The 26,702-nt window shown below is 35.6% G+C and overlaps 1 protein-coding gene across 1 annotated transcript in view; it reads right to left on the bottom strand.

Annotated features, from left to right (window-relative positions):
• Positions 1–13,504: 13,504 nt before the first annotated feature.
• The window catches only part of LOC136031464 (dual specificity tyrosine-phosphorylation-regulated kinase 2-like), a 54,976-nt gene continuing 41,778 nt past the window's right edge, over positions 13,505–26,702 (bottom strand). Inside the window, exon 4 of the mRNA XM_065711085.1 lies at positions 13,505–14,540. Coding sequence (XP_065567157.1) covers positions 13,936–14,540 — 605 coding nt within the window. The 3' untranslated portion in view covers positions 13,505–13,935. The remainder of the gene's footprint in view (positions 14,541–26,702) is intronic.

Genomic DNA, 26,702 nt, shown 5'->3' with positions numbered 1-26,702 from the left:
CCTTAACTATTCTATTTTACTGTTAAAATAACAATATCTGAAAGCTATCCTGCTCTTATTAAAAATTGAATGGAAAAAACAATCGGAAATTATTCTGTATATGAAGGGGTTGTCTTCTTCCTCAATACCTTTCACTCCACGCTCAAGTTTTTAGCTTTTTTACACAGAATTCCTATTTTAATTAAGAATCCCTTTTGTTTCAGGAGTCGTTCTAAAAATTGGGCCAAACAGCAAACTTTAGCGTAAAGAGCATGGTATTGAGGAGGGGGACAATCACTTCATATACGGAATAATTTCTATTCGTGTTGAGTTTTAAGGTTGCTTCTTCCTTTCAGTTTAAAAAAAAAGTTGTTATTTTTTAATTAATTTCTTATCGTTTTTCAAATAGTACTGGTAAATCTGGCTCCCCTCCGTAAAAAACTTCTTTCCCCCCATGTAAAACTCTTCCGTGGAAAGTTCCTCCTCAAATACACTCCACCTCCATTCCCGGGTAATTCCATACTCGCTGAAAATTACCCCCACCCTCCGTAAAAAGCACATGTATAGTGAGGAGGTTGAAAAACTTGGTGCCTGAGAAAATAATGCTTTTCAGTATTTGTCCTGTATATTTTCGTGCACTTTTCATGTCTGTTACAATTTTCTATTTTTTGAAGGTGTATTACCAAGAAGCAATTACAGCATAGGCGCATAACCATATCCCGTTCTGAGTGGTGCCACAGACTTTCGCAAATCCAGGTCTATTATCAATATTAGGGACAGCACAAATAAACAAAAAGACAAAAACAAAAAGAAAGCTTTCTGACAGCTTTAGCCGCAATTTCATTAATACACTTTGTAAAACTTTAGTACTTTTGTTCTGAAGAAATAAAAGCTTCAAATCACAAATCCAAAGGCGAAAAAAAATCTTGATTTAAAAATCTTTTCTTAATTTTATGTCATTTATTTCTACGTCAAGACTCATAGCACCATCACGAACGACAATGCGGCTTCTCAATTTGAAATAACCGATTTCAAGTATTTTTTTGATGGTCAATTTTAAATAAAATAATTTTAAGATTGATTTTCTAAATCAATTTCAAATAAATAATCAATTTAAGTAATACAAATTAATTTTGAATTTTAACCCAGACGGCTGCCCGAAAAGGACAATCTTTGACGATATCCACAGAACGCGTCCTAGCCATCTTAATCTTTCTCTCATTATAGCTATTGAACTCCACTTTCCGTACAACCTACTATTTGAAATAAGATCAGTCAGTTGGTGATCTGTAGGTAATTTCTTTGGAATGCATATAGCAAAATTTCCTCTGTCATGCTTCAAAACCGTATTTGAACATTGTTATCATTATAGCTTCCAATGTTCTAATCTTATTTCGCAGACTTATCTTCCTATTGACAGTTTTAGTTCTCTCACAAGCGTGAAAAAGTTAGACACGACCAGAAACAAAAACGTTAGATGTCCTAACGACAATCACTTGCACAACTAATAATCTGACGAAGCTTTTTAATCAGTTATTCCGCCTTCGAGTTTTGTGTTGCCCTCTGCTATTGGGTCATTAGTGTTTTTCTCAGCCTTGCATTTATGATGCCTTGTAAGTGGTTAAACTTTACTCAGTTTTTTCAAGTCCTCTAAAATATTTTCCTAAAGTTGCTGCTTGATAAGACATTTTTTAACTGGAAAACAGCCAGTCTCTGTTTTTTCGTGGAAGCCGATAGTTTGTACATTAAAAAAGGAACAGTATGTCTAAGAAAGTCCGAAATACCAAGAAAAGCAAAATGAAAAACTAGTTGTCCCCTTCCCCTGCACCGTCATAGGTCTATTCCCACCTGACAACAACGATTTTCTAATATTTTTCTTTTGACTGTTTCAAAGCTCTGGAGTTTCTTGGACAGCATCAAATTTTTCTCCGTGATACAACGCTGAACATTGAAAATAAATAAACAAAACTAAAGTTGTAACAACATAATTTGTAAAATATCACACGCTAACAATGCGCTAACAATGCGCTCACTACCAAACACAATAACACCTTGAAAAGCACACCTTCTTCTCAAACAGTTTGATGTTTCATAATTTTGGCTTATTCTTTGCTGTTTTTTAAGCTACTTTTCTTATATGGCTTTAATGCTCTTGAGAATATTAAAAGCAGGCAAAAACTGAGTTAGTCTGCTCAGAAGCCCTTAACAGACTAGGACCCAGCGGTAACAGCATTACATTGATGAATATACAAAAGGGGGATAGTAAACCTAATGTGTAGGATTTTCAACGACGGAGGTTATGATGGTACTTTTCATTTTTCTTAGCTCTTCATTCCAGAAAAGACACCCAAAGTCCGCCTTTTGGTTGCCATATGACACTTATTGATGGCATTACTCAGTAAAATGCAAACGATTTAAACCCTTTCGAGGGGAATTGCTTTATGTGGTGCTAAAAATTACAGCATGGCCGAAGTGTGTCACGTAAGGCAAGATAAGTGAACTCCGAGATGCAAAATCATGCGACAGAGAGTAGAAAAATCCCAATAAATCCTATTTGTGAGCAGCCCTCCCCCCGATGATTGTGCAATATTATGGCATTTCCTAAAAAATGAGATTTAAAATGAGAATTTAGGGTCTTGTGAAGGACAAAAGCAACAAAGGTGAGAAAACAGAGCAATTCACACTATTTTGCGATATGTGGGAGCCTTGAAATAAACTTCACATGTAAACACTGAAACACACTTAAGAGTTTGCACACATTATGGGTCTTAAATTATAGGTTTTAGGACCAATCAGAATTGTTTCTTGGTGAGTCGTGATCAACTTAACGTCGTCAATAAAACAATATGATTTGGCTGAAACGCAATACAAGCGCTAACTAATGCGGGCAGATTAAAAGTATTTAAATCATTTGGAGACGAACAATGTTCATCATAGGTTAAACGGTTCAACAACCCAATCAAGGCCATGAAAACCCCTAGCTTTAATAGATTCATAGATCCATCATTGTCCAACGCTGGTAGTCATAGGAACAGGTTGGCCGTGAAAACCAGTCTCAGACAAGCCGTAGAAAACACACAATCCTTAATTGCTATTTATTCATTTTATTGGGCACAGACGAACTTTAAAACCTTAATTGTCTAAATTTTCATTCGAAAAATGCATGGATAGTGGAAGCACCGGGTTAGGGCCCTATTCTTGTTGATGTTGAAACATGTGCTTCAATCAATAATTTAACGCTGTGTCCTAAAAATTAGCATATATATATATATATATATATATATATATATATATATATATATATATATATTTTATATATTAGTAATTATATACATAATTACTAATGTAGAAAACAGTCTTCCTTTTCTCCTTCTGTCCTTCTTTTCTCTGTTCTGTCCTTTTCTCCTCTTCATCTCCTTTTTGTCTTATATATATATATATATATATATATATATATATATATATATATATATATATATATATATATATATATATATATATATATATATATAAGCACATTGAAAAACGCTGGTCAAGTGATTCCGTGATGATTTTGAACCCTAAGAAGTATTCTTCTAGAAGAATTTTTTGCGTTTTCTAATAAAGGTTTAAAATTGCTAAAAAAGGAATAAAATTACCAATAAAATCTGTTTTACGCACCATATCTACAATTTGTAGAAGGGTGGGGGGGGATTCAGAAATTATACAGTAAATTCAATGACAAACTAGCGTCACTGTACTTTTTATCAAACCACAAATTGTCATTTTATCTCAGTTGTATATCTCAGTCAGTGTCACAGAAAGCTTCACTTATGTTTAGAACTGCCGTCAATGATTCTGTAGCTGGCTAATTCAGATTAAATTCCCTTTTCCAATTCCTTAGATATCCGCCAAATCGAAACATGGCGTCAGGAGATTTTAAAAATTGGCTAGGCAGGCTTGTTGCTTATGACGGTCCCACTCATAACATTGTGAGAGGAATTCCATACAAAACAAAAACAATCAATTCATGTTCTTATCGAATTTATCAAGGAAAAAACAAAAAATATGTAGCCTACTGAACTTTGACTTCTGTCTTCGTCACAAGAGCAACTGACGGAATTGTGAGACTATTTGTAGTTTTCTATATTTCTAGTTCTCGTGACTACATTCTAGTTTTACTAGAATGTCGTCGATTTTGCAAGTTTTCGTAAATTGACAATTACTTCCGCATTCAGAAAGTTGGATAGCTTTTTAGTTTGTGCCCCATTTGAACTAACATTAAGAAAAAATATACATTTAAACAAGAGCAAAGAGCTCATATGGGACTTGTGACGAGGTCGGAAGAGCCAAGAGCCAAGAACTCCTATGATATGAACTCTAGCAAAATTCTAAGAATCAATGGATTGCTTTAAAAGCAAAATCAGAGGCTTAATGCCGGTCGGGATTTAAAATAACAGCTCTGAGTCACGAGGACCTTCTAAATATCAAAATTCATTAAGATCCGATCAACCACTCGCAAGTTAAAATACCTTAATTTTCCCTCTCCCTTCAGCCCCCCCCAGATGTTCGAATCGGGGAAAACGACTTTATCAAGTCAATTTGTACAGCTCCCTGACACGCCTATCAATTTTCATCGTCCTAGCACGTCCAGAAGCACCAAACTTGCCAAATCACTGAACCCCACCATCTAACTCCCCCAAAGAGAGCGGATCCAGTCCGGTTACGTCAGTCACGTATCTACGACATTTATACGCATTTTCCAGGATTTCTGGTTTCCCCCTCCAACTCCCCACAATGTCAAACAGATCTGGTCGGGATTTGAAATAAGAGCTCTGAGACAGGAGTTCCTTCTAAATATCAAATTTCATTAAGATCCGGTCCCCCGTTCTTAAGTTAAAAATACCTCAATTTTTCTAACTTTTCCAAATTAACAACCCCCAGCTCCCCCAAAGAGAACTGATCCGTACCAATTACGTCAATCTCGTATGTATAACTTGTGCTTATTCTTCCCATCAAGTTTCATCCCGATATCTCCACTCTAAGCGTTTTCCAAGATTTCTGTTCCCCCCCTCCAACCCTCTATGTCCCCAAAACCGATTCAAATTGAAAATGGAGCATTTGAGACATAAAATTCATCTATATGTTTAATTGAGATCCGATCACCCATTCGTAAGATACCTCGATTTCACGTTTTCCAAGAATTCCGGCTTCCCCCTCCAACTCCCTTCAATATCACCAGATCTGGTCGGGATTTAAAATGAGTTTTAAAGCACAAGATCCTTTTAGATATAAAATTTCATTAAGATCTGATCACCCGTTCGTAAGTTACAAATACCTCATTTTTTCTAATTTTTCCGAATTACTCCCCCCCCCAAACTCCACCAAAGAGAACGGATCCGGTCCGGTTATGTCAGTCACCTATCTTGGACTTGTGCTTATTCTTTCCACCATGTTTCATCCCGATCTCTCCGCTTTAAGCGTTTTCCAAGATTTTCGTCCCCCCCCTAATGACACTGAACCTGGTAGGGATAAAAGAAAATAAGAGATCTGAGTTACGAGGTCCTTCTAAATATGAAATTTCATTAAGATGCGATCACTCTTTCGCAAGTTAAAAATACCTCCTTTTTTCTAATTTCTGAGAATTAACCTCCCCCCCCCCAATTCCCCCAAAGAGAGCAGATCCGTTCCGGTTATGTCATTCCCGTATCTAGGACTTGTGCTTATTTTTCCCACCAAGTTTCATCCCGATCCCTCCACTCTAAGCGTTTTCCAAGATTTTAGGTTCCCCCACCCCAAACTTCCCCCAATGTCACCAGATCCGGTCAGGATTTAAAATAAGAGCTTTGAGACACGATATCCTTCTAAATATCAAATTTCATTGAGATCCCATCACCCGTTCGTAAGTTAAAAATACCTCATTTTTCTAATTTTTCAGAATTAACCGGACACCCACTCCCCCCAAATTTTCAAATCGAAAAAATTTAATCTGATCCTGTCCCTGATACGCCTGCCAAGTTTCATCGTCCTAACTTGCCTGGAAGTGCCTGAAGTAGCAAAACCGGGACAGACAGACCGATAGAATTTGCGATCGCTATATGTCACTTGGTTAATACCAAGTGCCATAAAAAAAAAAAAAAAAAAAAATACGCGGGTCACAGGTTGCCAACCCCTCTTCAACACCACTCACTCTGCCCTGTATTTTGGAATATAGGTCGAATATTCCAAAATTCCTTATTTTCAATGGTCTTACTTTCGAAGCGGTTGCTCCGTTTTACATGAGGGAGGGACCTTTCCACAGGGAAAAGGGATACTTTTCTGGAGGGAAATAAGCCTAGCATCAAGTTGTTGGCGGCAATAGCATCATTTTTCTTTTCTTTTTTGACTAAAACAAAATTCTAAGAGAATTGTGCAGCTAAAGCTTGAGAACGATTGTTTTAAATCGACCTCCGGTTCTCTTCTTAACAAATCTTGGCTCTTCGTAAGAAGTTTCAAATAACAGATCCTAAACTTTTGGCACTTCAACTTTCAATTTCAGCTGGTATTCTACTTCTGTCGGTGTTTACTGTCGTTTACCATGCCCATCAAGTAGCACGACAAGAAACATTCCGCTCGTGTCGGATGAAAAGGCAAAGCAAAAACCATTTTTAATGCGAGAAATCCCAATATCAGTTACGAAAAATTAATTGTGAAGGCCAATAGTGTGTTAGCAAGGTATTAGAGGAAGACGCTCGAGAGATACTATATTTTCCACACAGGCTTTGCTTGTATTTGTGAATCCCATTTTCTTACAGAAGTATCAATGTTTGAAGAATTTGTTCCAGTTTTACCATACTTACCATCAGGTTGATACTCATTGGATCAACCTGTGGTTAAGGTCCAAAAAGGATGCTATGCAAGAATATGTACAGAAATCCGATCTAAAAGAGACCAATGGTCAGCAACTATTGCGAATAAAATGTACACCTGTTCTTAGGTGAAGGGGAAATTGGTTGGGCCACGCTTAACTTCAGCTATGCTATTGACAAGGGAATCATATACAAAAGTGGCTGGTTTCATTCTTAAAATATCACGTTTATTGAAGTGTACAAAATCTACCTTTTTTAATAGTCTAAAATTGGGGAAAATTGTCCACCTCATTTGGTCCAAAGCCCGAGCCTATCTTCTTTAAAAACAAATTTTAGCCATTACAATTCAAAATTAATATATTGCAATAAAATGAATCAAGTTTGAGCAGGATTTTAGCTATTCGGAGTTCATCTTGCTTAAAACTTTTTGTTCCTCCAGTGAATGTATTTTGACTTGACGGGCAATTTTATGAGTTGAGTCTAAAACTTAAGAGCTTTCGATGGGACAAAAAGATGCTTTAGAGTGAAATGGAGCTTTCATATTAAAACATCTCCTGTCTTGATGCTTGAAGTCTGTTTTGCCGTCAAATCGATAGAGAAAATAGATAGACATGCGAAAACACCATTCGTCAAATGTCAGTTATCTTATTAGCTTTACAAATATCAAGGTTTTAATTACGAAAAAATAAGTTTTAGGGCTGAAAAACAAAAACAAATTTGTGACCCTCGATTAAGTGTTGAAAAAATACAGCTTTTGGAACGATAATAATTTAGAAACTAATTAAAATACGGTACGAATAACACCAATTAGTAGATTTACTACTACTACTAACAAATTACTGCAGAGCCAACCACCTGACCCCAACAGAGCTGAAAACGCTCCTCATCCAACCTAATCTACACAGCTCTACTCTTTGTCCTCTCCCATAAAGTCCAAATTGCCTTTGAATCCTTCCCTTATGACCTTTTACCGCCCCATTCGGGGACGACAACTGCTTTACCTTTGGCCCCGGATGAATAGTTAAAAATCATAATCTTTGACAATCTGCCATCCTTCCTCCTAAAACATGGCCCAGCAATCTCAAACTTTCTTTGCTTAAAGTCATTGAAACTGGGATTGGACGCCATTTTTCGTAGAGCTTGTTGTTTGATATACGGTCAGTCAAAATATTACCAAAGACTATCCCAATTCGATCACAAAAAAAAAAAAAAAAATGAAAACCCACCAAAAAATATCAAAGTATTGCTACAAAACAGGCTGATTCGAAAGGGCACCCACTTTCCACCACCTGGTGTATATCTCAGACAGACAAGTGTACCGCACAGTTCTGCTACGCTTAGCAGAGGAAAATGGTGGACGTTATTTCAGAAAGTGGGAACCCCTCCGCACAAAATTATAACAGAAAGCGAGTACAGTTCAAGACAAGGATTGCGAAATCCGAATTCGATTTTTATTTTTACGAGCTTTACACAAAAAAAAAACACTTGGCTTTCTCAGCCAAAACTGATATTTAAAATTCAAGCACACACAAAAATCAATTCTTGTAAACGAGGACACAATTTAAAAATGTTTCTAGGATGCTCCAAACTATGGCTCTGGTCTAGCCTCAAATATAAACAATGGCGTCTTACTTCCTTTCAACAACGGTCTGAGGGACTGTCAAAAACGGGTTGGTTTGTCCCTGCCTTGGGTCATAACCTTCAATACGACGAAACGGATGCGTTTTTTTTTGTTTAATATAATGAAACTGCCCTTCCTTCTTGCAGAGTTTTATTTTAATATGTAAAAATATGCAGCCTGACTTGTTATTACCCCTCCACTACGCCCTCTTTTTGGATCTCCCGTTTCACCCTTCAAACATCCTGCACTCCAGACGTATATCTAGAAGATCCTCCGAGTCCAGCCCCTGCCTTAAACGACGTCATTATTTTTTTTTTATTATATACACACCTTGTTACTTTCTGTGTAATTTGCCTTGTTGTTAGCGATTTAAACCAATCTGCGCTCCCCCAAGTAAATTCCTGTGTATGTAACTGTATATCCCCACCCACCGAGGTGGTTGATGTTGTGGAAACGCATCTCCATCCGTATAGAAGCACGCGGGTCACTGTCTCAGGGGAGGGGATACCAGAGAAGCTTTTTCAATAGAATTTCCATTCCAAACATTGAACCAAGTATTGAAATATATCAACAACATGTGCTTTATATCTTTAGACTAGAAAAACCTTCCATAAACATGACGCAAAAAAAGTTTGCAAATGTACCACTTTGGTGATTCGTCTATTACAACATAAACTTGCAATAAACAGATTTAAGGCAAATTTCAGGGACGACGAATACGTCATATAAAGTTTGGCCCTTTCAGCAAAAACCCAAAAATGCGTAGTAGACCAAGACATTAACTTCTGCACATCATAGCGTCTTTTGCAAATGGACCTACAAATGAATAAATAAATTATGTCTTAAACCAAAGTTCTTCCGGAGGGTTTGTTATTTGGGGATGGGAACTGCAAGTTGAAAATAAACTTTGGCCATGAACTGAATCGTCGTCCCTTTTAAAGCCTTCTAGATCTTCTCCTGTGGAAATATGGATAACTCCAGAAAGGGATTCTTTACCCTCATCTTACTGTATGCAGACATAATTAACTAGTTATGCAGATTCTGATGTTGCTATCACAAAATTAAACAGATGGTTCAGAATAAGGCCCATTAAATTATCCCCCCCCCCACGTAAAACTGAGCCACGACAGGGAAAGTATGACAAATAAACTGAAGGAATTTTGGAATAATCTACCCATATTCCAAATATAGGCAGAATATGTAGTGTCGAATATCCTACAGTAGTTTTTTTGCTAATTAATATTTGAAAAGAGGAATCTAAAGATTATGCTACGGGAAGGAGCATGGATTAAGCCCCGGGAATAAGCACTGAATTTTTTCTCTGGTCAATTTGAAACTTACAGTCGTAAGTCATGGTGCCAAGGAGACTAATGAAGAAAGAATCATTCAAAGGATCGGCCGCTTTCAAATTAAGTTGTAAAGGTGGCTTAAAAAGGGCCAAATTTTTTTTTTAGTCCTGAAAGTTAAATGAAACTTTGGGCTAAGGGGACCCCAATACAGAAGGAATAAACAAAACCACTGCTTCCCCTCAAAATGCAGCCCAAAAAGTTTTTTTTTCACTCACTTCTGATCGAAGTGACTTTCTTAGAATCCCGGGAGGGGGCTAATTAGATAGAAAATTGAAATTTCTAGTGCCTTTTTTTAAGGCCAAAAGCTACTAGAGGACAATCCACCTCTCCCTTAGTTCCTTTTCAGCTACTCGGGCCTCTTCTACCCTCTATGATATAGAATTAAGATTTTGAGATACTTCGATTTGTCTAAGAAGTTTGCCTTCAGGGTTTATGTCAACCCCTAAGCCCAAGCGTTGACCTTATCTTACCCAGCTATTATAACTCAGCCCCCAGAAACATGAAATTAAAAAAATAAAATAAGAATGTGAAAATAAATACTATAAAACACCACAGACGGGCAAGCTTTTCCGGCTCCGAGTCAAAACCAACCATAATGTGAATAGTAAAGGGACGCTTGGGTCAATGATAGTTTCATTATAAAACCGTCTTGTAATGAATATTAAGAGAAATTTTGTTAAGAAAATGATTAGAATGTGCATTTAAACTTTATTAAAAAATACAGGGGCCAGAGGTTGTCAACCCCAGTTCGACACCACATATCAGGCTTATATTTTGGAAATTCTTGCTTTTAAATGTCAAAATTTCTCTATGGCTACTCAATTTCACATGGGGGAGGGGGATATGCCTAGCACCCAGAATAATGTATGAAACATGACCCAAGTACAATTTATGTTAAAACTCATGAACTTTATAAGTAGTTTTTCAAATATGCCGGCTTGAACAGCTATAATTAAACTTCAACTGAAAATTTTATATAAAATAAAGTTACCAATGTTTTGAATTACTTACTAATCAATTCTTGCCAATACACTTGATTACGTCATAGGGCGAGCCTTTTCCGTCAAATTTAACCCAACAAACTACAAAAGTTCAATCCAAATGCCCAGGTCTTGCTTGCAAAAGGAGGGGGAGAGATTCTTTCCACGATTTCTGTTTCCCCTACATTAAAACATAATAATTCAAAAAGAATTAAAAATGTTTATTTGCCATTTTTTCTAGCCCCTACTCGACATTGAATGACGAAATAGTGACCAACAGGGGAATGGGTAATTTTGGCACGATATTGGTCAGAAAGAACCAATAATTGGCACATATTCTACAAAATGGTTCAATTATGGACTAATCAGATAGAAACTAAGCATTACTGATTGGTGAACGATTGACTTAGCTCCCAATATGATGCAGCACCAAATTGTACCTCTTAGTTTAAAACTTCAGGTGTGCACCATGGTTCAAGTGGGGACTGGCACGGAGGAAGTCTCCGCCCCAGGCCCCTGGAGTCCTTAATTTTCCTGGAATTCAGGACACTTTTATCCAAGTTATCAAATAATTATCTTTTTATTTTTGAACCCCACCCTCCCCCATGTATGTCTGGGCTCAAGCATAGGAGAACACTTCTCTTCTTTCCCAGCAAAGGCACCAGTGTTTGACATTAAAAAATTATCAATTTTCTTTAGTCTTCAGCACACCAAATTTGGATATAAATTACTTAGAATATACTGTTTCAATGTTTTCTTGTTTACAATACAGTATTAAATAAAATGTACCGTTAATAAAATTTTGATGACCAGGTTCTGGATCAAAAATGCCCAATTTTTGACGTTCCGTTATTACGCAGAGAAGAACTCTCAAAGATAAAACTAAGCTGAACTTTAATCAAATCAGACCGTTGTTAATTAAAAAATACAATAAATTTGGTCAAAAACGACCCCTATGAAAGACAAAAAATACGCCTATGCTAAACCTAAGAAAGAAATCTGACCACTAAAACCTAAATTTTCCTAAAATTGTACCACTAAAAATAACGGTATTCTAAAAGGTAAAAAAAAACATTTTGAATTCTGGGAACAGTGCCTCCGGAAGTCACGGTTTAAAGGCAAGATTCAAAACGAATATGCCTTCATTGACAAAACTAAAAAGTTTAAAAAGTTTCAAAACTTAAGGAATCCCATCAGTTTACAACGATTCTAATTTTATAAGAATTGTGTTCAAAAATAGGTTCCAATCATTATGTTATAAAAGAAGAAAAAAATCTTATTGTCACCAACTGAATTTATCAATATTTACAATTGTTTGAGCAGACTGAAAAAAAAAACAACTAAAACTTACTACATAATCGTACCTAAACTCAATTGTGTACATCTAAATTAAAGCAGGAAATTCGGGATTCAAAAAATGCGAACGCACTATAGAGAGAATAAAACTATCATGAAATAACCTAAGGCATGAGACCTATTACTCAACTATATCCGCTATTGCCTTTAGGCTAAAGCTAAAAATGTCAATTTTGGATTTCAATAAAAAATTAATGTTTCGTTCCAGAAAATCAACTCTAATTGATAAACTCTAATTGATAAAGAGCTATCTATGTACATACTTCTCGAATGCGTTTTTTATTTTATTACGCAGTTTGCTGCATCATTAGAAAAGACGAAAAAAATCTTTAAGCTTTTGGAACACGTGATGCTTTTCAGTTAAATGAAATAAATCACACTTTTTATGCTATGCCACAAAAAAGAAAATAACTGACCTTTTCTTGAATTGGTCTGTAATTGTTTTCACTCTCGCCAAGGGAATGTACATTACCCCCCATAAATGTAACAGAATTTTGGCTCCTAAATCCTGACCTCCCGTACAGTTAATCCGATTATATGTTAATTAATCCGGTTAAATATTTTTTACTCTTACGTGTAAGAAAGCGCGTATACAGTTTACATTTAAGAAAACGTGCTACGCGTTAGACGTGTATACAGTTTTCTAACACGTGACTCTTCAGCATTGACCAAGACTGCGTTCTTTTAAATAAGAAACTATCCTACCACAACAATTGGCACCTCAACCGTCGAAATCCAAGATATAAGAACCTGTTCTTTATACAAAATCGTTTAGACGATTCGTATAACAGACAGTTTTGATGTAGAACCACAGAGAAACAGAGAGTTTACTTGTAAAATATTTTAAGACTCAAAAACACTTCATTCTTTTTACTGGCTTTATCTTTCAACAGAAGAACCAATCAGGTTTTAACCCTGCAGAGTTATTCGTGTACACATAAATTGCATTCCCTTATCCAGCTAGAGTTGTCACTATTAAAGTAAGAAACAGTTAGCCGACTTAGTTATGTAGATGGAAGAGGCAATAGTTCTTCAGGCAAGAAGGAAATTCTTTTCTTAGACATATTCGAACAAAATGGAAAGGTCTTCTTATCGGTGCAGTAAATAATGCTGGATAAAGAAAAAATGAATTGAGATGTTACGGGAATACTTTGACAACAATGGTGTGACCCCCTCCCCCTCCATGTTACTATCTTGCTTCTGGGTAAATAGTCTTAATCACACTTAATTGAATCAAAAAAAAAGGTAATGAAACGAAATTTGTAATTTGCTGGAACGAACCAACTAGTCAATCTTGAAAATCTTTCAAGATGTTATTTAGTTTACGGTTTGGCATAAGACTTTGAACAGAAAAAAAAAAAAAAAAAAAAAAAAAAAAAAAAAAAAAAAAAAAAAAAAAACCACACAAAATGGGAAGTGTTGGCTAATGTATATTAGTCTCAATTCTTCTACAGCTCTTAGGTTTTCATCCAACAGTTGTTTTTTTTTGAGTAATGATAGTAGCGTTCGATAGCACAGTGCAAGGAAAGAGACTTTTCCAGGATCGAGATCAAATATATGAGAAAAAAAAAAAAAAAAAAACAGAAACCAAGCACGACTTCTACAGGTCATTTTAATTTACTGTTGCATTGCCCTGATGTGAAGAAGACATGACATTGAAAAACAAGCTACTCACACTCAAAACAAAAGTTCAAATGACCCTATTCAAAATAAAACCACCTATTCAATATTCCGTCACACTTAAAATAGGCTTCACTTCATCGTGCCGGATTTAAGTTATCTATCTATATTTTTTTTTTTAATTGCACAAAACTAGGCTTTGATTAGGACTGAAGACCAAGGCTAGGCAACTTAGATCCATCCAAAGTAAATCGATTCTGTTTAGCTGCACCACTACATACCAAATTGTCCGTGCTAACACTATGACCATTTGTATCGCTGAACAATGCACGACGCGCAAAACTACGCGTTACCATGGAATGTCCACTGGCCGGCACAATTATTGTTTTTGATACGGCCGCAGGAATATTCGACATTGATCCACTAGTAGAGCCAGTTGTTTCAACAGCTGTGCCATTGATGTTGCCACCAATTATAATAATGTCCGGGTTATTAGGATCTTCTCCACTATTCGAAATTATACTGCTATTGGCACTGTTACTAACTCCCATGTACGTTCCAATCCGAGGAGGAGTAGATGACTCTGTTACACTTTTTTCCGAAGGTGGTCGTGGAAGACGCCTTCTTAGCCAGCTATGTCTTAGAGCCTCTTCGGGAGTCATCCGAGTCTGTGGATCCCAGTCCAAACATCTGTTAATAAAATCCATAAAGAGTGTTTCATCTTCAGACATGTCGGACAAGGGGTCAGTGGACGACTCACCATCGATTATCACTTCCGATGACGAGCTGGTAGATTTGTTCGTTTTTCCTGAAAAATAGAATAAACCACATTTTAGTGTTTATCGACCCCAAACATTACTTAATCGAACCACTGAACCGTTCACCCAAGGTTAGGCTTACAAAACCACACGAAACCCAAATAACACATTCTAATCAGGCTAAGTAGAGAGAACAAAGAAGCAGTATTACAACATTTTTTTTTTTTAATACGACTTTATATGATATCAAAATAGACAAGAGAGGCCCAGGTGCCAAAACCTCGTGCTTTCTTCTACTAAAGCACTAGCATTATAGTCATTTTTCCACCCACTAACAAAAATTACTGCTAGAGCCCACTAACAATACTAAATGAACAATTCTCTTATCTACAGACACTACACCTAACAACTGAAGCTATACTCTGGCCAAAACTACTTTTACGGCATTGCCATTTCCATTTTTCAAAACAGGAAATCCGATCCTGGCTGCAATAAAAAAAAAAAAAAAAAAAAAAAAAAAAAAAAAAAAAAAAAAAAAAAAAAACAATTTTTTTCAACTGAAAGCAAGGAGCGACATTAAAACTTAAAACGAAGAGAAATTACTTCGTATATGAAAGGGACTGCTTCCTTATCAACGCCCCGCTCTTTACGCTAAAGTTTGACTGTTTCTCTCAACTCTTCTTTTTAAAACAGTAAACTGTTTTTTTTTAAACTGAAAATAAGGAGCGACATTGAAACTTAAAACGAACAGAAATTATTCCGTATATGAAAGGGCCTGTCCCCTCCTCAACGCCCCGCTCTTCACGCTGAAGTTTTTATTGTTTTTAACTGCAAGGAAGAGTTAAACTTTGGCGTAAAGAGCGGAACATTGAGGAGGGGATGCCACTCCTTACTTTCAGTTAAAGAAATTAATTTTTTTATATTTAATTTCTGAATGTTTTTGAATTAATGTAGGTTTTAATTTTTGGCTCACGGCACATGAATATTTACAACGAGATTTGCATATTAATTTTACCTTTTTTTTGGCTAAATAGCTTTCTCAGTTCTCATCGGACGATTTTGAGAAATAAGGGACGGGGGAGGGGGTCTAGTCGCCCTCCAATTTTTTTGTTGCTTAAAAAGGCCACTAAAACTTTTAATTTTATATACGAACGTTTTTATTAGTAATAAATATAGGCTACATAACGTACAAATTAACTTACGTAACGAACTTCTATATTCGTATTCTTTTTATTACGTATAGGAGAGGGCTCGTCCCCCCCATCATAGCTCGCTCTTAATACTAAATTTCGTATTTTATTCCAATTCTTTAACAATATCCCTGAATCACAAAGGCCGTTTAATTAGAGTAAATAGCTCTTTTGAAATGACTATAACTACTTTAGCGTAAAGAGCAAGGTATTGAGGAGGGAACGAACCCCTCCCCCCCACATCACTAATAATTTATATTCACATTAAGTTTTAATGTTGCTCCTTACTTTCAGTTGAGAAAACTAGTTTTTTTTTATTTAATTTCTGAACGTTTTTGAATTAATGCACGTTTTGATTTTGGCTCACCGTACATGAATAATTAAAACAAAATTTGCATGTTAATTTTACTTTTTTTTGGCTAAACGACTTTCTCAAAGTTTTGATCGGAAGATTTTAAGAAAAAAAAGGGTGGGGGAGGGAGCCTAGTCACCCTCAAATTTTTTGGTTACTTAGAAAGGCCACTCAAACTTTTAATTCTATTTACGAACGTTTTTATTAGTAACAAATATACATAACTTAAAAAATAACTTAAGTAACAAACGTATATTTTTACTGCGCATATGAGGGGGTTCGTCCCCTCATCAATATCTCGTTTCTTTACACTTAAGTTCAAATTTTGTCCCAATTCTTAAGAATGACCCCTGAATCACGAAGGATATCAAATTAGAATAAATAGTTGTTTTTTTTTAAATTACTAAACAAAGGGCAAAGTTCATAGCTTGCAGCCCTTCCCCCAGGGACTGTGGGAGATTAAGTCGTCCTCAAGGACACAGTTATTAGATATTTCGATTATGCTGAACAAAATGGCTATCTAAAATTTTTGAGCCGGTAACTTTGGGGAAAATAAACACGCACCCGTGATCTTTCTTCCGACGAAAAAAAATCCACATGTTCGCAGCGAGCTTGAAGTCTCTACAGTAGGGTTCTCTGATACGAATAATCAGATAGTGTGATTTCCATTAAGAATCTGTGACTTTTAGGGATTGTTTTCCCCTTTTTTCGAAAGTAAGACAAATTTTCTCAGGCTTGCTAACTTTTAATGGGTAAACCTAAACTTGATAAAATCTTTAATTTAAAATCGGCATAAAAGCTCGATTCTTTTCATGTATATAATGGTATCAAATTCTGTTTTTATGGCACTTACCAAGTGACATATAGCGATCGCAAATTCTGTCGGTCTGTCCCGGTTATGCTAGTTTGGGCACTTCAAGATAAGCAAGGACGATGAAATTTGGCAGGCATATGAGGGACAAGACGAGATTAAATTAGAAATAGTTTTTTCCTCGATTCGACCACCTGGGGGGAGGGATTGGGAGGACGGTTAATTCGGGAAATTAGAAAATGAGGTATTTTACGAACAGGTTTACGAACTTACGAACAGGTGATCGGATCTTAGTGAAATTTGATATTTAGATGGACCTCGTAACTCAGAGCTCTTAATTTAAATCCCAGCCGACCAGATCCGGTGACATTGGGGGGGGGGGGGGGTTGTGGAGGGGAAACCGGAAATCTCAGAAAACACTTGGAGTGGAGAAATTGAGATGGAATTTGGTGGGTAGAATAAGAAAATGTCGTAGATACGTGATTGACGTAATCGGAATGGATCCGCTCTCTTTGGGGGAGTTAGGGGGGAGGGTCCAGTGCTTTGACGAGTTCGGTGCTTCTGGACGTGCTCGGACGATGAAGATAGGTAGGCGTGTCAGGGACCTGAACAAATTGACTTGATGAATTCGTTTTTCCCGATTCAAGCATCTGGGGGGGGGGCTGAAGGGAGAGGAAAAATAAGAAAAATTGTGGTATTTTTAACTTACGAGTGGATGATCGGTTCTCAATGAATTTCGATATTTAGAAGGAACTTGTGTCTCAGAGCTCTTAATTTAAATCCCGACCGACATTAAGCCTCTGATTTTCCTTTTAAATCAATCTATCTATTGTTAGAATTTTGCTAGAGCTCATGCCATATGAGCTCTTGGCTCTTCCGACCTCGTCGCAAGTCCCTTATGAGCTTTTAGCTCTTATTCTTACTCAATGGACTATCTGTCTTGGCTTTTTCTACAACTAGCCATGAATTGATGCCCACAACCATTCCATTTCAATTCAAAAATCAAGTTTTGGTTACTATTGAGCCGTGTCGCTCCATACTACAGTTCGTCCCCACGAACTGTTTGACAACGACCCGTAACCTAAGGAGCTTGGTACATTTGAACTAAATTACCGGTAATCATGCTACCTAGATTATTTAACTATCAACACGCGTTTGAATAAAAAAAAAAAAAAACTGAACAGATCATATAAGTAAACCAGAGAAAGAGAGAAAGAGAGAAAGAGAGAGAGAAAGAGAGAAAGAGAGAAAGAGAGAGAGAGAGAGAGAGAGAGAGAGAGAGAGAGAGAGAGAGAGAGAGAGAGAGAGAGAGAGCAATGGTGATTCCGGCATTTGTTTTTCTTTCAATTTTCTTAAAAGAAAAGCAATAAATCTATTTTGAAAACCAGAGGAGGACCAATGCTCCACAACCTCCTCTAACTGGTCCCCTGAAAGACACCAAGAAAGAAAGTGAGAAAAAACAAAAACAGAGGGCTAATTTTAACAAGAATTGTCACATTCTAGGCATGAATACGGAAATGCAGAAACTTACATCATATAACTAACTACCGTCATTTTATGAAAAGAAAAAAAACGATTATAGGGCAAATCAAAGCTGAATCTCCGAAAAGAGTCGAAAGACCAGGCTTGGAGGATTTAAAACAGTTCAAAATCTTGAGTTTTCAAAACAGTTCAAAATCTTGAGTTTTCAAAAGTTTTAAAAATGTTCAAAAATCTTGCCTCGTTCTTGTCTTCAATAATTCTAAATAGCTACATTTCACTAAATACCAAAATCTGTTGGCACATTCAAAGAATACCCAATCCGTTATCCCCACTTCATCCAGCTTTTCATTCAGACTGACAAGGAGAGGAAAGGTTTCCCGAAGGATCGTAGAAGAAACACTTTCACCTTCCAAGGGAAAGTCATGAAATCCTCTAAACAGTTCAGAAACTCAGGTAAATGGCCAAAAACTAGCAAGAATCTTAAAAATTATTTAATTACATTTCCGTTAAATCAGAATTAAGTGGAGTTAGCCATGTATCAGTAAATACTTTTTTTTTCGAGTTTAATATTTGAATTTACTAGCTGTTCATTGATCAAGAAATGCGGCTTACAATACTGAAATCAAACAGTTCGTGGTATGGAACTGTAGTAAGGAGCGACCCGGCTCAAGACTAACCGAAACTCTAAAAAAACGGAATTTTGACACCAGTAGATACATCAAAAGAATTGAATTTTTATTCTGATTTCAAATATATAAATTTCATTAAGTTTAGCATTACCTATCAAAGGTTACGAGTCTAATTTTTCCTGATTTTCAAAAAAGGGAGGAAAACCCCCTAAAGGTCAAGTGACCTTAGTGAAAATCACACCATCAAATTCAGCGTAACACAGAACCCTACTTTAGAGGTTTCAAGCTCCTATCTGTAAAAATGTGGAATTTTTTATTTTGCCAGAAAAAAAGATCACAGATCACGTATTGACCCAGTGGGTCCTAGAATGTCGCGAGAGGGCTCATTCCAGCGGAAATTAACGGTTCTAGACCCTTTTCAAGTGACCAATAAAATCCGAAGACCACTAGCCCACGCTCATTTTGTTCAAACATCATTGGATCAAAATTTTGAGATTTTGTTCAACATAGTTGAAAAAATTAATAGCTATGTCTTTGAGGACAACTTAATCCCCCAGAGTCCCCGGGGGAAGGGCTACAAGTTATGAACTTTGCCCATTGTTTACATATAGTATTAATTATTGGGAAGTATAGGGACATCTTCAGGGGGGATTTTTTCTGGCGGTGGTGGGGGAGCAGGTGGAGGGGGTTACGTGGGAGGACCTTTCCATGGAAATATTTATCATGGGGGAAGAGAGTTTCCATGAAGGGGCGTTGCATTTTCCGGTATTATTTAAATAACAATGAGAAATTAAATTAAAAATACAAGTTTTTCAATTGAAAGTAAGGAGCAATATTAAAACTTGAAGCAAACAGAAATTATTACTTATATGAGGGGGTTCACCCCCTCCTCAATATCTGCCTTCTTTACGCTAAAATATTTTTAGTAATTTCAAAAGATCTCTTATTAAACGGCCTTGTGATTCAGGGGTTATTCTTAAAAATTTGGAACGAAATTCGAAATTCAGTGTAAAGAGCGAGGTTTTGACGAGGGGACGAACCCCCTCATATACATACTAAAAATATACAAATATGGAAGTTCTTTACGTAAGTTACGTATATTTGTTACTAATAAAAACGTTCGTAAATAAAATTAAAAGTTCTAGTGGCCTTTTTAAGTAACCAAAAAATGGAGGGCAACTAGGCCCCCTCATCCACCCTTTTTTCCTCAAAATCGTCCAATCAAAACTTTGAGAAAGTCATTTAGCCAAAAAAGGCAAAAATTAATATGCAAATTTCGGTTTAATTATTCATGTATGATGAGCCGAAATCAAAACCTGCATTAATTCAAAAACGTTTACAAATCAAATTAAAAAACAAAAATATTTGTTTTAACTGGAAATAAGGAGCGACATTAAAACTTAAAACGAACAGAATTAAGTCCGTATATGAAAGGGACTGTCCCTCCTAAACGTCCCGCCCTTTACGCTGAAGTTTGATTCTTTCTCACGACTCTACTTTTTAAAACAATAAAAACTTAAGCCTAAAGAGCGGAGCGTTGAGGAGGGGACAGTCCCTTTCATATAAGGAATAATTTCTGTTTGTTTTAAGTTTTAATGTCACTCCTTACTTTCGTTAAAAAAAACTCTTTTTATTTATTTAATCATTGTTGAAGAAAAAAGACGTCACAACTCTCATGGTTGCTTAGTAAAAAAAAAAAGAAGGAAATCATACACTAGACATCTGTCCAGAATAATCAGATACACTTGACTATACCCTGAAGCTGAATGATAAAATTGAGCGTTATATTTTATAATATTCAAAAGGAAATATGAAATATTCAAAGGAAATATTACATTAGAATTTTGGAAATCCTACGGGGGGTGGAGGAGGGATTTGCACTCCAACTAAATGAAGGAGGAAAAACATGACAAGGTCGCAATTAAACATATCCAAAGCCCCTAAAAACTCAAATCCAGTTCAAGCCAAATTTACTCAGATTCGTTACACTTGAGAGTATCACAAAAGGAACATGGAGCAGACAGGAACAAAAAACTGCATCGAAACATCTGAAAAGTTATATAACAAAGCTGTCAATAGACATGACAAAGAACAAAAGTGATACGTCTTCTTTTTGGGAAATTTCCCAAGGAAAGAATTGTCAAAAAATTGCCAATCACGAATGCAGACATCCTTGCAGAAAGAGACAACAAAAAGGCGCAGAATATCAAAGAGCAAAAAAGAAAGCAAGCGTTGATTGATCAGGCTTTATTTAGCATTGCTTACATCACGGTTAAGACGGCAAATCAGACTGAAATTATTGAATATAAATGACAGAAAAGAAACCCCTTAGTTATACGTCCTTAGGGCTAAATAAAACTGGTACTTGTGTATTATTCAGAAGACACTGAATAAACTAGTTAAAGTGAAGTTATTTTCCTCATAGTATTATATTTTCATCATATTGTGCTTTATTTCATTAGCTTTATCGAAAGTTTGGTCTATATATTTGCACATTAGGGGAGGGGGTGGTGGTGTAATTTTACAATAATTAATTTTAATACATAAAAATTAATTTTACATTTATTTTATAAATTCTAAGTTGTAATTTTACAATTTTCCTAATAAAGTATTATATTTTCACCATATTTTGTTTTATTTCACTAGCTTTATCGAAAGTTTGGGCTAATATTTGCATATTAGGGATATTTGCATATTGTGTTCTGAATAATACTTAAGAACCACACAATTTCAAAAATCTAATTTATGTGTAAAAGCAGCGATAGAACGACGAACCGGGAGGATCTAAGTTTTCTCAGAATCAGAATCGAAATAAATTATTTTTTTTGATTCCACAAACGAATCAAGATTGTCGCTGAAGTTCCATATTCCTTTTCAAATATGGCTAGTAATTGAACTCTATGAGACCGAGTTATCAAATTTTAAGCAGCAATAATACTTAATTAGCATCCCAACTATAAACAGGTCGATCAAATAATTAAATATTTCTTTAGTTATGATTTACCTATAATCCACATTATACAAAAATATATGACCTGTAAGGCCGTATCTAGGAGGTAGGCTATTACCGGGTTTGAGTCCCCACTAAAATTTTTATTCGATTCGTAAAAAAGTAATAAAAAAGCAATGTCCAGCTTATTCCCTCTCCCCAGAAAAATCCCACAGGAAAATTATCCCGAAGTGTAATTAATACTGAGCAGCCAAGGAGAAATTGAGACAAATACAAAGAATGAAAACATGCGTGTAATTGTGCCTCAGGTATTAAGAAGAATAACGCGTTTTAATGCCCAAATTGTCTAAATATTTATTAGCCTCCAGATAAACATAAAAAGGGGTGTGGGGAATGCTAATTAATCTTTCGTCTCCCTTCATTTAGACTAAGCCTGAATAAAGGTGCTGTAGGGTGATACCTCCCTTCTTGTTGCAGAAAAAAACACAAATACAATCGCAAATACAGATGGCACAATACCAGGTTTAAATTAGCACTTTTCAATTCTCACACAATCCGAGAACACAAGGTTCACCCTCACTACTCAGCCTATCAATTACGCAAGGCCGTGGCTAAAAACTTAAGGAGTTAAATTAAACATACTATTTACATCAAATTATTCATTAATCACTGGAATATAATTCCTATCTTATTTTAAACAAACATAAAACATTTTTTTTATATTATATCAGGAAATAGGACGAAACAATATTAATTCAATTGGAATCTTAAGGAGAACAAACAGAACCCGTTATAATGGCTAGGAGCATCAACTCCAGAACGGAAAAAAGATATACATACCCTTGACATTTAAGCTGTTTAATGATGGTTTTTTATGCACAGCATTAGAGTGGATACGAACAAGTACAATATTTACTAGATTAATTTAGAATCTTTTCCCACAAAACAAGTTTTTTAAAAAAAGTAAAGAGCTCTATTAAGACAAAAATGAGCAAAAATAATAAGGGGGGAATTAATGCCAGACTGTTCTTCTCACTCAATTGGACTATCTGTCTTGGATTTTTCTACAATTAGCCATGACTTGATGCCCACAACTATTCCGTTTAAATTCAAGTAAAAAAATTTCCAAGCGTAAAATTACTACAGATCATTGTCAATAAACATATGAAATTCAAAACAAACAGAAATTAAAATAAATAGCCAAGTCAAACTCAAAACGAGCAAAAACTAGCATGAGCAGGGCTGATAACTCCCTTGCCTTCTCAAGACCAGAAAAAAATTGCGCTTTACTGAAAAAAAAAACAAAAAACAAAAAAACTGCAACAAAACAAACGACTGTGGATTGTATTGTCAGTTTAATCGACATATACTGATATTTATTCCTTAAAAGTTTGATAATTTTTTATTTATGAAATTAAGAAACGTGCTAACATATCAAACAGCAGAAACAGTCCGCGGTAACAAACTGTAAGTAAGGAGCGACCCGGCTCAATAGTAACCGAAACTTTAAAAAAGGGAATTTCAATACAAATAGACATATCAAAAGAATTGGCTTTTTATGCTGATTTCAAATATATAAATTTCATCAAGTTTAGTCTTACCTATCAAGGGTTACAAGCCTGAGAAAATTTTGCTAATTTTCGGAAAAAGGGAGGAAAAGCCCCTAAAAGTCAAGTGGTCTAAGGAAAATCACACCATTAGAATCAGCGTATCAGAGAACACATATTGTATAGGTTTCAAGCCATCTGCCAAAATTTGGATTTTCTTTTTTTCCAGAAGAAAGTTTTCCCCCGGGGTGATCGCATCGACACAGTGGTCCTAGAATAACGGGAGAGGGCTCATTCGGACGGAAATTAAAAGTTCTAATGCCATTTTTAGGTGACCACAAACATTTGAAGGCAACTAGGCTCCCTCCCCCATCCCCCTTTTTCCCAAAATCGTCCGATCAAAATTTTGAGATAGCCATTTTGTTCATCATAGTTGAAAAGCCTAATAACTATGCCTTTGGGTATAGCACGAACCTCCCCCCATACACACAGCCCCAGTAAAAAGGAGTAAGTTATAAAATTTAGATAACTTCGAAGACCACACTGCCTTTCCATGACGAAAGTAAAATAGTTCAAAATAGGGATGAAACCTTTTTATTGACAGTGAACAGATATAAAATTTAACTGGATATTTCGAACACATATACAGTGTTCATTATCAGCAGAACGCTGTATATGTGTTCGAAATATCCAGTTAAATTTTATATCTGTTCACTGTCAATAAAAAGATTCATCCCTATTTTGAACTGTTTTACTTTCGTTATAGAATTTGTCCATTGTTTGCTCATAGTATTTGTTGCTGTTTTTTTCCCACAGAGAAATTTGCCATGGGAAGGGAAGTTTCCAGGGAGCAAACTTGTCATGGAAAATTATACACTGGGTGAATTTGCCAGAATTCTTATCAAAATTATTTTTATATGTCTTGCTTTCTCTTTTAAGAATATGAAAATAATTTTTTTTTTAGAATTTAAGACAAAATCGTCCGATAAAAATTTTGAGATAGCCATTTTGTTCACCATAGTCGAAAGGCCCAATAACTATGCCTTTGGGTACAATACGACCCCCCACAGCCCCGGGGAAAATATCTAAGTTATAAATTAGCCCATTGTTTGCACAGTGTATTTGTTATTGGGATGCAGGCATACATTCTTGCGTGGGGGGGGGAAACAAGTTACTGCTGATGGTTTTTCCACGGGGGAATTCTGCATGAGGAGGAAAGTTTCCAGGGAGGGAACTTGTAATGGGAAATTATACGCTAGGTGAATTTGCCAGAGTTCTTATCAAAAGTATTTTTATATGTTTTCTTTCTCTTTTCCGTCTCAATTTTACGCGCGGATTGGTTAAGAGTAATTGTACGGGATAAATTTTTACCGGGATTGAGTTTTCTAGAGGATATTTCCATGGGAACGGGATTTCTTCGTGGAGGTAGGGGCCAGATTTCCTGGCATTATTTAAAAAACGATAAGAAATTAAATAAAAAAAAAACAAGTTTTTTCAACTCAAAGTAAGGAGCAACATTAAGCTGAAAACGAACAGAAATTATTAAGTATATAAAGGGGGTCGTCCAATTCTTTAATAATGACTCCCGAAACACAAGGGTCACTTAATAAGAACAATAAGATGATTTTTTTAAAGCATTAAAACACTTTAGCGCAAAGAGCGAGGTGTTGAGGAGGAAGCAACCTCCTTTATATACATAATAATTTATGTTCGTTTTAAGTTTTAATGTTGCTCCTTACTTTCAGCTGAAAAACACTTGTTTTTTATTTAATTTTTCAGTAAAGCACAAATAGTGTTCTTGTCTTGAGAAGGCATGGGGGTTACCAGCCCAATTGATGTTAAATTTCACTCGATTTGAGTCTGACTTGGCTATTTACTGTAATTTCTGTTCGTTTTTTGTTTCATTTATATATTAATATTGATTTGTGGTAGTTTTACGCTTGGAAGACTTTTTTACTTTATTTTTCCTCATTTTTGGCGTAATGGAGCTCTTTACTTTTCTTTGAAAAACTTGTTTTGTGGAAAGTTTTTTTTATTTATTTTCGACTTTTTCATGGAAAAAATAATACTTTATATCTTTTCAGTTTTTTTCTTAAAGAATCCATACTATGGGTTGCTATTTCTATGTTGGAAAAACCTTCAATAATTTTTAATCCTGTCACAAACAGTATTTTTTAACTTAATTTTATAGCTTCTGAAGTTGACCTGAAAAATTAATTTAACATCCCTCCAAAAGATTTTATCAATGCTCTTTGACAACCTGGGTACGCTTACACTGTTTTATTTATTTAAATTATAAGAACAGAAGTAGTAATAGTAGTATCCTCCAAAGTTTCAACTTATTACCCCCAGTCGTTCTCAATATATTGCTGAGGTGTCTTATTGGCAACCATAAACACAATACCTTTGATTTATTTTAAAGTAACGTTTAGTTTTGAAGTATAATGTGCCATTTGCATAATTTTGCGGGGTTGACATGCCTAATATTCCTACAGAAAGATTTGTTGGACCGTTCTACTTTAGTTAAAATGGCAATCTCAAAATTTTGACTGGATGGGTTTGGAAAACGAATTGGCTTGAGAGTAGGGCTGCTTCCCCAGCAATATCTTGTTACTCCTAAAAAGGCCACTGGAACTATTAGTTTTGAATTAAATTAGCTCCTTTAAAAGTTTCAATGATACTTCTAGCTATTATAGAATTGTGTTTCCTGTGATATTACTTATATACCCTTTTGAAAATCTGCATGCATACAGTTTTTTCCTTTAAATGAAACTTCTAACGTTCCCTGAAAGTTTCATCTTAATACCTTTAGTGTAATTAGGTACATTAACTGTAGTGGTAGTATTAAAAGTATACATATAGTACCTTCTGGCTAGTTCAAAACACCCCGCAACTTACCCTTGAACTTTAACCTGTATGTGTATATACTTCTTGAAATTTTCATCTCAATACTCTTAGCCCTACAAGTAGTTGCAATAGAAATAGTAGTAGTAGTAGTAATAGTAAGTTTTACCATTAACAGAAGTATTTTCAGTAGTGCGCACATATCTGATAATACTTCTATTTAAAGACGGCCTAAAAAAGTTTAAAGTTTATAAGCCTTATATGCCCCCAGGGTAAAACTTACAACCCTTACCATGAGGGCTGTGAGCTGGCTGGTATCCTCAAAGACAGAATTTCTGGAACTTACAATTACGTTGAACAAAATGGCTACCTCAAAATTTTGATTGGATGTATTTTGTGACATGATG

This window comes from Artemia franciscana, chromosome 1, assembly GCF_032884065.1.
Source record: "Artemia franciscana chromosome 1, ASM3288406v1, whole genome shotgun sequence".
In the NCBI taxonomy this organism is placed as follows: domain Eukaryota; kingdom Metazoa; phylum Arthropoda; class Branchiopoda; order Anostraca; family Artemiidae; genus Artemia; species Artemia franciscana.
The sequence above is the reverse complement of the archived record's forward strand: the minus strand, read 5'-3'. Positions and strand labels throughout refer to the sequence as shown.